Raw genomic sequence first — 14,102 nt, 5'->3', positions numbered from 1 at the left:
GTCAATTAAATTACAAAAATAATCACCTGAATTTTTTTTTTATTTTCTTTTCTTCACCCTTTTCTCTTAAACTCTAATTGACCCAAAAATACATCTATTTTCTCTAAACATAATATGTTAATTACCAAAATACCTACTTAAACTTTTCTTATTTTTTCTCTCTTTTTTCTTATACCCTATTTAACCTAAAAATACCTCCATTTTCTCCAAACAAAACCAACTAAAATAATAAGAATCATTCTACTAATATATAAAAAAAAAATCTTTAAATTTTGATAATATCCCTTCATCTTAAAATATAAAAACTATGCACCCTTTCCTTCAATAAACTAAAAAAAAAAAAAAACAAATGAAACCCTAAATTTATATCTATCAGAAACAAACCTCTACCATTTCATTTGGATATTGAATCCAGTCAAAAATCTGCAAGGATCTATAGGAACCACTGAGAGGATCTCAATATTATATTTACAAAACAAATCCAATCATAAATCATTCAAATGAATAACAAAAGTGTAATTTGAAATTTTAAAATAAAAAATTAAACAACTCAATGAGAATCCAGAGGGCAATTTTCATGGACCCCATAGTAGAGGGGGTCTTTGTAATTTACCCTATGTTTAAATTGATGGGCTTAACGTGGGGAGATGTTCCTGACGTGAAGCTAGATGTTTGTCTTTTAAAAATCTATCTCACGAAGGTTTAAAATATAACTTGCACGACACGAAAATGAATTGTGTTGTGTGTTGTGTATTTCGAACAATGGATACTAATTTTTTTTTTCTTTTGTTTTGCCAGCCTAATAATTGACAATTTGGCTAATGAGGATGACTTCTAACATCTGAAACATTCAAAACCCCCAAACCGAGTATTTCATGTATGCGCACAATACAATGTGATACATATAAATACTCTCACCAAGTTTCCCAACTTTTCATTGATGAACTCTCAGCGCTTGTTCCATTAATCATACGAGGCCAAGGCACACTACCATCTCTACTGCGACTTCTATAGCATCAACTTACCTAGATAAAATTCCATGAAATGTTACTCATTGAAAAAAGATACCTACCATGAATAAGTAGAAACTATTTTCTTTCTTTTCGTTTTCCAACTTTGGACTGGACAGAGGAACTCTCAGGATTTTAAGTGCTATGAGAACAAAATATTATCAAGTGGATGCCTGGAATTGTGCTTTCTTTATACAACGCTCGAGTGTGAGAGAAGAAACACTTTGAAGTCACAATCAGACGGTTTGTGAAAATGCTTTCTCATCTTCTGCTTCTGGCATGTCTAAATCAGAAGATAGTTTCCTGAAGACTAGCTTTTGTTGGGGAAGCTGGCCATTTGAAAATGCTGTTACCTCTGTATCTATTAAGATTGTGTCTTCATCCTTGAATTCTCCTCTCAAAATACCCTTGGCAAGCTCATTTTCAACATTCTGTTGGATCACTCGCTTGACTGGTCTGGCACCATAGTTAGGATCATACCCAAGATTCCCTAACAACTGAACTGCTGCATCAGTTACCTGAATTTTCATCTTCCTATCACCAATTCTCTTCTGCACTCGTTCCAACTGGAATGCCAAAGTGAGGTTAGACAATAGCATATTTACAGTAAAGCATATTAACACAAAAGATGAACTGAAATTTTGAAAGACCAAGAATGAATTGGATAATAGTGTGGCAATGGGATGTGTCTGAGCTTCCGATTAGACTGGCAGAATGATAATCTAGGAGATGCAATGAACCACTAATATTATCATCAATAGCAGCATGGAATTTCTTCCAATAACAACAAGGAATATAAACCCCAGATCAAATAGATAAGACATGTTTTCCACCAGAGTATTCCTTCATTTCCTTGTTATTAGAAATCCCTACCCCAATTAGATCATTCAATCTGACTCACATAATGGTCAATTCCAAAATGAGACGAGATGATCTTCACTCAAAAAAGGTATTGTATGATTACAAAATTTAAATGTTTTTCACAATTACATTTCTCCAGAAAACATTACCTATCTATAATTTATTTGGAGACATTTTCCACTATAAAATTATTTGTACAGACTAATTATAATACTAAAGAGCACGAATCTGGGTTAAAAAAAAAATAAAAAAATTCAACTCCAGAGAACATTGAAAGTGTTGTTCAGCTAAAGAGAACTTCAGATAGAAAGGTAACAACCAAGTTATAATACTAGTTATAATATTAAAGAGCATGAATAACCCAAACATGCTTTAGCACCAATTTGGAAAAGGGAGGAGAAAAAAAAGTTTTGAAGAGACTCAAATAACACTGAAGGCTCTATCCTTAGTTAATTATTATATCCTCTCAAAAGTTGATAAGGTCAGGAGATGGTCGTTGGTAATTACTACCTAAGAACCACAAACTGCCAGTTAATGCTGCTACAGTCATCAAATAGTAAGTATGATATTCTTTGCAATTGTCAATAAAAGAACAACCTCAAGTGACTTGGATGATCATTAGCTAGAGAACGAGATATTTTAGCACTACTTTGAAGATCAAAACATTCCGTTAGAGGTAAAGGATTAAGTTCCACAGTGATTGATGTTGGAAGGTAGTAATTCGACAATTGGCGTTGCAGACTCTTTGATGGGAAATGTGCTTGATGGGCGTAGAACTTTATGTAGTGGATGGAGGATTGCTTCAAGGAAGATCAGATGGCTAGGTTGTTTCTTTCAGGTGATTTAGCGGTTTAAATTTCAAATATATGATGTATTGCTGGGGTTTATCTGGGCCCGGGTTGGGTATTTTTCTGTCTTGTTTTGGTGGAAGCTATTGTTGGAAGGTAGGAAGTCTCAAAGGGGTGGTAAGGTTTTGGGGTCCCTTTTTTCTGTAAGTTGGGTGATTTCTTATCACCTCTCTTGTAATCTCTTTCTTTGCTTTCTTAATAAATTTTCCTTTTCATTTATTACCAAAAAAAAGGATTAGCTTCCACCAGTGACTCTCATTTACATGAATCCCTAAACCAGCCAACTCCATAGGGCATAGTGGATAGTAAAGCCAACAAAGGTTGGGGATTTAGTTGTTATTAGATACCTCTATCAATGTGTAGAAGCTCCATTTCCTTGGCCATATCTTATATCTTGGTTTTGCATGCCCCTTTCAAGGATGGGTTCAGCTCCCCCCCCCCCAACCCACCCTAAAACCCCCAACAACAACAAAAAAAACACTCCAGATCTGTTGGTTACCTTATTAACAGTAACAATTGCTAGATGTCAAATAGAAACTCACCTTAAGTGTGTAAGTACATACTGCATACTGCATTTGTGCAGTAAACTGTACTTACTCGAAGGTGAGTTTCTATTGGAAACCCCATCAATAGGTAACCAGCAGATACCAATGCCCAAGAAGGACCTTCAGCTTCTACCCTCCTGTTTCTTTCTTATGCTTGTATTGATGGCAAAAAAGAAGAAAGAAAACAAAACAAAAAATATATCCAACAAGGAAAAACATCAATTTGGCATGCCTTACCTGTAATCTCACTATACTGTTTATTTGATCGCGGTCCAAGGGCTGGAAAACTATATACTCGTCAACTCGATTCATGAACTCAGGACGAAATATCGCTCTTGCAGCATCCATTACCTTCTGCTTAATAGTTTCATAAGCTGAACTGTTTGACAAGTTCTCATTATCTGTGTTGAGTATGTACTGCGACCCCACATTTGAAGTCATAATGATGACAGTATTGGTGAAGCTCACAGTGCGGCCCTGTGAGTCTGTGACCCTTCCATCATCAAGAATTTGAAGAAACACATTGAAAACATCAGAATGAGCCTTTTCAATCTCATCAAACAAAATAACAGCATATGGCCTCCTCCGAACTGTCTCTGTCAGCTGTCCACCTTCCTCATACCCAACATAACCAGGTGGAGCCCCTATCAATCTTGAAACGGCATGCTTCTCCATGTATTCACTCATATCAATCCGCACAAGAGCTTCTTCAGTGTTGAACATGTAGGAAGCAAGGGCCTTAGCTAGTTCTGTCTTGCCAACACCAGTGGGACCCATAAACATGAAACTAGCAATTGGACGGTGAGGGTCAGAGAGACCTGCACGAGACCGTTGGATGGCCTCAGCCACTGATCTTACTGCTGGGTCTTGACCCACAACACGTTTGTGTAGCTCTTCTTCTAAGTGCAATAACTTCTCTCTCTCAGATTGTTGCAACTTCGATACTGGGATACCAGTCCATTTGCTCACTATTTCAGCAATGTCATTCCCTGTCACTTCTTCTCTTAGCATTGACTTCCCAGAATTCATGTATTCATTCAACTCTTTTTCTGCAGTTTCAAGCTGGCGCTGCAAAGTGTTGAGACTGCCATACTTCAGTTCAGCAGCCCGATTAAGATCATATTCCCGCTCTGCCTGTTGAATCTCAAGATTTACCCGGTCAATCTGCATTAAGAGAATAGGAATCAATTAGAATGACGAGTTTAACATTCAAATTGAGTGAAATAACAATTTATATAAAGTTATCAATTGATCATGTTTAGAAACTTGGCAATTGGTTGAACTATTTTTTTCCAACTAGGGAAAAAGAAAAGTGCAAACATCTGAAGTTTTTCATTTTCCATCATGTAATATACATTGAAAAGAAGTTTTATCATGAAAAATTAGGAAGACATTCAAAGTTGCTCAATATAACGCTAGTAAGAAAATCTACAAAAGATGAAACAGATCTTAAACTTGCCAAATTCTTCCATGTACTTTCGTAGTTACTTAAAATTTTCTACTGACTAGGAACATTTTTTTTAAATGAAAGACTTTATTAATTATGAAAAAAAAATGTTATGTACCCCTTTATTTCCCAAATATGTAAAATATAAGATAGTGTTTTCATACTGATAAACTTTAAAACAAAAACAACTGAGTTATATCTACCTCCTCCTTTATAGATTGAATGCGTGTCATGACTGATTTTTCATGTTCCCATTGCTCAGTAAGCTCTGCTTGCTTTTCCTTCAGGAGGGAGAGTTCTGCCTCAAGGCGACTCAACCTATCCTTTGAAGCCTTGTCTGTGTCATTAGTGAGAGAAAGGCGCTCCATCTCCAACTTCAACACTGAACGGTTGATCTCATCGAGAGCAGTTGGTTTTGAAGTTATTTCCATTTTCAGTTTTGCAGCTGCCTCATCAACTAGGTCAATAGCTGACAAGCAATTAATGCATTAGCACTTTTAACCTCTCAAAGCAACTAGAAATGCTAACAACACCCAGCTAATCGTAACTCTTTTACATTTCTTACAAATGTACTGTACATGAATATTGCATGTGGAATCCGTATGTAGTGACAGCTGGGGACCAACTTAAAACAACTGTTCCAAATGCATGGTATATGATACATTTGCAACGCATACAAGAAAACAATTTTGTATACTTGACATTGGCCTTTCAAATATGCAACAAAAGAACCAGATAGTGCACATATAAATTCTATTTCCCTTAAAATGTAAGTGAAGAGTATAAACAGGCAAAATAAGGAAGCAACAACAAAAAATGCATGTTGCATATCAATGGTGGGAAAATCCAATAGGACAATGTTTGGCACCACATTGTTCATCTATCACATGCATTCTCATACTGTTGCTTGCATAAATTTGACAATATAGGTCTAATTTCCCAACTATTACTTATAATGTTTTATAACATTGTCATGTATTGCAGCTAATTTTATGTACTAGTTAGGTTGCTTATATGTATCATACAAACAAGTCAGAATATATGAAAAAGTGAAAAGGAGAATGGATAACATGGTTCAGGTCCTCCAACATCAACTTGACAGAATGAACCCAATAAAAAGCGCTTAAACAAAAATCAGTGCATTTGACTACACTATACAATTCAGTTCTATGCATTCGATTATACTATACAATCCATCTCTATGCACCCTAGCCTTTGTTAGACAATCAGCAACTAAAAAATTAAATAAACAAATCAATAAAAAGAAAAATATAACAAAAACTTAATTTTTACTTTAAATTAATCCTGTAGACCCGCCTTGATTTAATTTATGAAACACATTTCTTGACACAAGGCATTTCAAGGTGTGAATCATGTGCCCTTCTACTTCTAGCACAAGCTTCAGAATGTTTTCCTCAAACCAAGGTGAGTCACACACCTTTTAAGTTTTAACACACTCAACCCAACAAAGCCTCATCCTAACAATTTGTGGTTCGCCATACTAAACTTATTTCACTTAACTAACAAGGGTTCTTTCCCTAAACACAACTAAACCTTATCACTATGGATTGGCTACATGAATCCCATTCCATCATTCTGCTCCTCTCGGTGTCACATCTTCTATTAATTCATCAATCTCACATCTTTTTCTGACTACAACCATGTCAGCTCAGCCATAATCTCTATTAGGACCCTGAATGTGCATCAAATCACTTGTCACTGGTGCAGTGGGTAGTTCTCTAGACATGATAGAACCATCTTGATAGACTTTTATTTTTTAACAATAATATTAATCAAAGATTTTATTAATGTTATGGAAGATCAAAATAGAGAAAATCTCAGGCCTACAAAAAAGATTAAAAGGTCGGAAACACAGGAATGTGATTAGCAAATAATCACAAAAATAAAATAGAATAGAATAGAATAATGACACAGCCCTGTAGTTGAAGTCCCAGACCTTATATCCCCCAAACTAGCTCAGATCTGCCCACAATCTCCCAAGATGGTGCAGCAATGTCATTGGATATCTGGGAATCCATGTTAACAAGCTGTTCAGCCTAGTTGCCAAGTCCTTTTCTTCTCTAATGAAGTGTCTCATGATCCACAGGCCTTCTATTTTAGCCATCAATCAATCTAATAGAAATCTCCTTCTACAGACAGGCTTTCCCACCTGGAAGAATATACTATTTCAGCTTACTCTGATCTTTCATAATCTAGTCGTTAATTTTGCCTTCCAGAAACAGAATATAGGGATAGAGCAAATGGAATCTAGACAGTTATTTCAGTAGATCATATCTGGAAAAGCCATTGTACAGCCCAATAGGAATATTACTAGCCACATCTATCATGTCCTCTTGGAAAAATTAGAAACCAATAGAACCTAGAAAGTAATGCTGGAATGTCTGCAAACCAGAAGGTAACAAAATCAGAACTCCATGAGGTTAGTGATCTCCTTTGTAGTCAAGTCACCAGCCCAGTCTCCCCACATTTCCACTGGGCAGTGCTGCTTGTTTTTTTTTTTTAATTTTTAATATAGTTATCAGACATCAAGAAACAGAACACAAGTTAACATAAACAAGAAAATAATGGGGAAAGAAAATAGGAGATGATGTTTCATTTATAGCTAGAACGTTTTTAAGCTTATGGCCTAATTAGGGCAAATTGGCCATAGCCATCTTTCCTTTTTCTTTGCTGTTATTTATTGAATAATACCGAATTTCATAGTACTTGTCAAATTAATTACCTTTGTCAGGCAAAAAGCGCCCACTGATGTATCGATCTGAAAGAATAGCTGCCTCCACCAGTGCACTATCAGAGATTCGAACCCCATGGTGCAACTCATACCTTTCACGCAATCCCCGTAGTATAGAGATTGTATCTTCCACAGTGGGTTGATCAACATAAACTTGCTGGAAGCGACGCTCCAAGGCTGGATCTTTCTCAATATATTTACGGTATTCATCCAGTGTTGTTGCACCAATACAACGCAACTCTCCACGACCGAGCATAGGCTTCAAAAGATTACCCGCATCCATGGCACCATTAGTAGCACCTGACAGAAACCAAAATACATCAGGTTGATATTGCCTATCTTCTCAGGACCAATTGGATTTGGAAATTCTTTGAAGGCTGGACTGTTGGCTTTATTGCAAGGCTCAGGTTAGCTAAGCAGTTGGGATTTAAGATGATTGAGGTGGAAGGAGACTCCCAAGTAATCATATCCTAAATACAATAGGCGTATTCCTTGGTCCCTTCAATATGTACCAAGGGAAGTGGAAACCATTGCAAAAGAAATAGTGGTTGAATTTAAATGGGTTAGAAGGTGTGCAAATGGTTTAAATGACTCTCTAGCTAAACAAGGGGTTATGAGGCAACAACTGTTTGGGGCACCCATGTAATTTGGATTAGCAAAGTGGGATTAGCACTCTGATTAAAAAGCTGTACTAATCATTTCTTCATTCCAAATTTTAATTAAATTACTTTTCTACTGATCAAAAAACAAACTTGCCAACCCAACATAGTCAAGAGACACAATGCCTGGCATGCATAAAACACACATGAACAAGTATATCTGAAAAGTTCAATTGGATATTCAGGTCAGAAACATGTCTCCTGAATGTGAACTGATTACTAACTTGTAGACTTTGTTTATAGCAAGGCCTTGGTAACGACTAACGAGCATCTAAAAGCATTGAAAATTAAACATGTAAACATTACCTGCCCCAACAACTGTGTGGATCTCATCAATGAAAAGGATTGTCTGTCCCTCAGATTCAGTTACTTCCTTGAGCACAGCCTTCAATCTATCCTCAAATTCCCCCCGGAACTTTGCTCCAGCAATAAGTGCACCCATGTCAAGAGAAATCAACTGAGAACAGAAAAAAGGATAATGTCAATTTACACCACAAAAAAACCAAGTTTTCTCCAAAATAGCTCATAACCAAAGCCTCTTGACAAAGTGTGCACCTTGCGATTCATCAAAGCTTGAGGCACATCACCTTGCACTATTCTTTGTGCTAACCTGTCAAAACGAAAGCAAAGGTTAACTAAGCATCTTCTATGAATAAAGATCCTCATGATACTTGAGCAAAAATAAGATTGGAAAGATTCCAGTTGGATTAGCCAGATCACAGCAGGGTCAAGCATCAAAATATTGAGATTAAGAAATTATTTTTTGAAGGATAACATGAATTTTATCAAGTAGAAAAGAATCAGTTAGTTACATATAATACACAATATGTCATAGCACCCTTTTAGTGAGACTGGCAAGTGCCACGTCTCCCTTGCCTTAGAGGGCTAGAGCTTGAAAACCAAACTAGGGACTTCAAGCCCTAGATTAAGATCTGAAGTCAAGTCAATATATCTTAACCCATCTGAATTTGCACTTCAAAGGCATTGCCTTCTTTAAGTATAAAAACAAAAATAGGCACTTACCCTTCAGAAATTGCAGTTTTTCCAACCCCTGGCTCACCAATTAGTACAGGATTATTCTTTGTTCTCCTCGATAGAATCTGTATGCATCTCCGTATTTCATCATCTCTTCCTATAACTGGATCAAGTTTTCCTGCCTTTGCCATAGCTGTTAAGTCCTTCCCATACTTCTCTAGTGATTCATACTTCCCCTCAGGATCTGTCACAATGCAATACATAGAGGCGTCAAAGCTTGCCAAATGCCTGCCTGTCCTAAACCAAATGTTCCAAATATTTGAAGTATGGTCACAAAATATAAAATGGTAATGTGTTGAAGCATAGGAGTTCAAGGTCTTCAAACTATTTTGGATCATCTTATAGATAATGGTTTTGCATTAGATCTGCTTCCCAACAAAAGGTTCTTATTTTAGACAGGTGGAACTTTGACCAAGAATGAGAGAGGAGTAGGTGTATTTCCAATTTTCCATTAAGAACCATGAAGAAAGTTGGACAGGGGAGAAATGGCCTTTTCATTGAGCATTGGCAGAACTCTGACCAAAAAAATTTACACTACTAAATATGCGCATCAGCATTGGAGGATGAAAGAAGCCTCCCTCCATATTAGCACCATAATGACATAGCATTGGTGCATGAATGGCTTCAATTCTCCTTTTTATGTCTCATATTGAATATCCCCCAGGCTCAGAGTTACACAATTGGCCAAAACCTAATAAATGCTTATCCCATGTGGTCAAAGCAAGAAGTCTAAAGAATGGCACAAGACAAAAGAGAAGGGGATAGCAAGGTGCCAACCAGCTGGTTGGTAAGGTCTCCTGCTGGTGGTAGTGGTCCTAGCGGAGACTTGGGATCAAATCCCACCTGCACCTGGATTGGGGGGGTATGGGTTGGGGGATGGCCTACCCCCCCCCCCCCCCCCCGTTGTGTAGCCCTTCAGAATGTATCAAAAGAAAGAGAGAAAAGGGGATAGAAACTAAGATGGTTAGGATCGGATTCTTAGGTGGGATACTTCTTCATTGTAACTTTTACCTTGTTTATGCAGGTATTCTTCTTCTATTCAAAGTCTTTTCCTTCAAACTATATAGAACTAAAATGGTAGATATAACATCATCATGGAAAGTCAAAAATAGAAGCCATTCTCACCTTGATCAATAACCGACTGGCGTCCCCTTATAGCCTGTATAGCAGATTTTAAGGCCTTCACAGAAATTTGAAAATCTTTGTATAATTGTTTCCCAAAACGGTTATCTTGTGCGAAACCAAGGACTAAATGTTCAACTGACACAAAGGAATCCCCATATTCTTTCTTGTACTCCCTGGATCGCTGAATCAGAGCTTCTAAGTCCCGTCCTAACATGGATCCAGCCGACTCACCAAGAACCTATTGTAGTTTCACAATTATACAAAAAGAAAACATAAAAACCCCCCGGAAAAAAAAAAAAAAAAAAAAAAAAAAAAACATTTATATCAGGCTATCAGATAGAAATATTGAAATAAAGGGCACCAACAGAGGTTTTAGTTGCATAAATTAAACAAAAAAAATTACAAGTAAAATCCAACAACCCTACAATCAAAAGGGGGCATTCAAAGTAAGCATCTATTAGTTCTGGTCAGGATTGCTAAAAGCAGATCACAAGCACCCCTTACACAGTAGGGTCTCCCACACACCCCTGAAGGAGGGAGATTTCCTTGAGCAAAGGACCTTTTAAACAAATATGTTTGCATGTCAGGAGGCCCCATGATTCAAATGAGGTAGTCAATCAGGGTGAAGCACTCACCTTGGACACCTTATATCGAGTTGCAAATGTTCAAAATTCAACTCTAATGCTTCATTTCAATGAAAAACCAAGCCTTACATGCTCATACAACAAGTACAAGAATTTTTTAATACATCTGCAATCTAAGGAACCAGTTTAGTTGATCTGTCAAAATCTTAAGAGTAAAGATCAGGTGGAATCTTGACACATAAAATGGCATAGGTCCTTTATGTAAGGATCCTTACAGCTGGACCATCATCATCATTCATGCTTTATCCCAACTATATGGGGTCAGCCACATGAATCCTGTTTTGCCACTCCATTATTTCAGATAAATATTGTCTGTGTAAAGGGTATGTGCTAGTATAGATATGTTCAAGTCATGACTAAGGAAGTAATATACACAATTTAAACATATGCAATTTAAGAGCAAATGTCGCAAAACAGACAGGTGTGCAAGCCTCTAACATAGGAAATCCCATATGTACCATTAGACTAGTAACCATCCATCACCTCATGTCTTCTACCACAAAGCATTTCATGTCATCCTGGTGTTTCAAAATATGAAGCTTGAAATGGTACTTGGCAGGCCTTTTTGAGAATACACTTTAGTGGTTATTGTGCTCCTAAAGATGGGATCAAGTTTAGATATGCAACAACCACCAGAATTACTGCCTCCTTCCCCAAACCTAATTCTCAGGAGTGCATTTTGGAAGCTGAAATTTGAGTTTGCAAAAGAATCATTTTCATCTCAAACTAATTCCTGAATTAATCACCTCGTGGTGAAGAATTGATGATGAACACCATCTAAGTTTCCAAAATTCATCAATTGTTAAAAAGAAACATGAATATTCAGAGCTTCTAATTATACAAGAACCATGTCCAATGTTTGAGCGGCTTTGATTGGATGGACCCTGATTTAGAAAGTTAAGACACCAAATAAACAATAATGTATAAAGCCAAATGACGTTAACCTACCAGAAGAAAACGAGGTGCCTTTTACTGGGAATAACAGTTAGTACTGCAACTGTTCAACAAGAAGGGGTCAGGGAAACCCAAGATCATCGCATATACCTTTGGTTGCCGTTGAATGAACCTATCAGTAGCTTCTAAAAGGCGGGAGTTATCCACTCCCACCTTGGAGAAGATTCGACGAGCAAGCCCATTTTTCTGCTCCAACAGGGTCTTCATCAGATGTTCAGTCTCTACTATTTGATGCTTGTTCTCTTTTGCCACCTCTGGAGAAGAAACTATTGCTTGCCAAGCCATCTCAGTGAATTCTTGTTGAGTAATCTGTCAAGATTTCAGAAATCAAATTCAATACTCAACTAAACCAAATCCGTGCAGAGATCTATTACCACTATCATGGACAGGAGAAACAAATTCTATGTTATCATTTTTTTCTCAAAGAACTAGAGGGAAGATAATTTAGCTATGAAAGAACATTCACACCAAATGAAAAAATCAACTCGAGTAATACTAACCGAGAACCAAAAAGAAAATTAAAAAAAAAAAAAAAAAAAACAAACATAGGAATAAAAAAAAGATACTTAAATCCAATAAGAACAGAATTAAAACAGAACTATCCTATAAACATAGGAAAAAACTTGGAAACTTAAATATCAACGAGTAAAATCCATAACGAAATTAAAACAGAACTATCCTATAAAAATTCAAGGATAAATTCAAACAGAACAGAATTTACACTCTACATATACACATGCCTCTTCACTTATCACATGCGATACTAATTCATATCTGTTTCAGATACTACACACGATAGCAAAAAACTTTCAACTACATCAATTTAAAGAAAAAATGAAATCGCTAAGAAGGAAAAGTAATGAAAACGCATAGACATTAGACAATTACCCTTCCATCCCTAGAAGCTTCGCATCGAACGACGGAAGGACGCGAACTCCTCCTGAACCCGTCCAATTTTCTTGAGACGAATACATCCGTCGTCTTCAAACCTCTCGATGATTTCAAAGCTTTTAGAGCTCTAGGGTTGACATTTAAGCTCGGTGAGAATTGAGGTTGAGCAAAAACAGTTCTTCTGCTGCGACTCTTCGACAGTGATGGAAGACGAATCTGAACGCCTGGAAATGTCGACGCCATAGACGAAATCCTCTGAATGCGTATTGGTAATAGCTTGAGAGTAGTTTCGGTTTCTTTTCTTTCGCGGCGTGGGTGCTTTTTTTAGCTGTAAGTGAAGGTGAGAGTGAGAGCAGAGAAGGCCTTAGCTTGTGAAACGGGAAAAGGATGTGGTTCGATTGTTCTCGCAGATTCGCGGGGAAAATTCAGATTCAGATTAACCAAGGACAGAAACAAACAGTCCGCGAAACTAGTAGAATTTTCACGAATTAATATGGCCCACGAGCCGATAGGCGAGAATAACACTGGATAAGCATGTTGCGCAATGCGCATCATCAACTACGGTAGTCTTGTTCATATAAGTAATAAGATCGAGGTGGGGCCCTTATTCATGTGTGGATTTGCAGATCACCATTGATGGACCTGGCGCTGGCGGTGGTTTAGCAGCAGGATCTGCATTGTACGGATCAATCGTATACGTGTTCATTCGTGATTGGTTATACATGCAAGTGATAGATCCCGAATGGTGTTTCAGTTGTATGTAATCATTAACCGGTTGACCCAAAGCTTGCCCAATTATTAATCCGGAACGAAGACAAACCACATGTCCACGTAACCATAAGTCCATAACGGACGTAATCGGTTCGGTTCTATGGGGCAAATCCGATCCATTGTCCATTGACAGTGCTACCGTTGCCTTCATGAGTCCTTCAATAAACAACCCCTACTAGCAAGCATCCTATGCCAATCTACACCATCCACTAGATACAGACTCCCATACAGGACCGACCGACCCTATAAAGTCAGTAGCCATGTTTATTCATCTAAACCACATCAGCCCAAAGATTGGACCTTGAACGTGGAAGGCCAATTACTATTGTATTATCATAAATTTTAAGATTTGAATCGATTTTTACGTTACATAGTAATATTTTGTTTAGAACCTGGTTTATTTGTGATGCACTTTTATTTGTAATAGTTGTGCAAAATTCTGGTTATTTTTGTTTCCGTTTTCGTTTTTTGCATTTTAGCCAATTTTTTAAGAAAATTAGCTTTGTTCTCTTTCTAGTAGGTAAGGGTGTCAATGGACCGGTTTTGGATTGGACCCTATC

At 37.2% G+C, this 14,102-nt stretch overlaps 1 protein-coding gene across 1 annotated transcript; it reads right to left on the bottom strand.

The window, feature by feature from the left end:
* Positions 1-998: 998 nt before the first annotated feature.
* Positions 999-13,236, bottom strand: CLPB3 (casein lytic proteinase B3). The gene is made up of 10 exons (XM_010259848.3): positions 12,769-13,236; positions 11,971-12,189; positions 10,283-10,520; positions 9,146-9,341; positions 8,678-8,732; positions 8,429-8,579; positions 7,455-7,763; positions 4,915-5,180; positions 3,502-4,428; positions 999-1,576 (listed from the first exon to the last, which is right to left on the bottom strand). Exons 1-10 carry the CDS (start codon positions 13,012-13,014, stop codon positions 1,247-1,249), a joined length of 2,937 nt encoding a protein of 978 aa, XP_010258150.1. The 5' UTR covers positions 13,015-13,236; the 3' UTR covers positions 999-1,246.
* Positions 13,237-14,102: the final 866 nt, after the last annotated feature.

The sequence above is a fragment of the Nelumbo nucifera genome, chromosome 4 (genome assembly GCF_055504915.1).
Source record: "Nelumbo nucifera cultivar China Antique chromosome 4, China Antique-T2T, whole genome shotgun sequence".
NCBI classification, from domain to species: Eukaryota; Viridiplantae; Streptophyta; class Magnoliopsida; order Proteales; family Nelumbonaceae; genus Nelumbo; species Nelumbo nucifera.
Note: the sequence above shows the minus strand (reverse complement) of the source record. Positions and strands in the feature narration are given on the sequence as shown.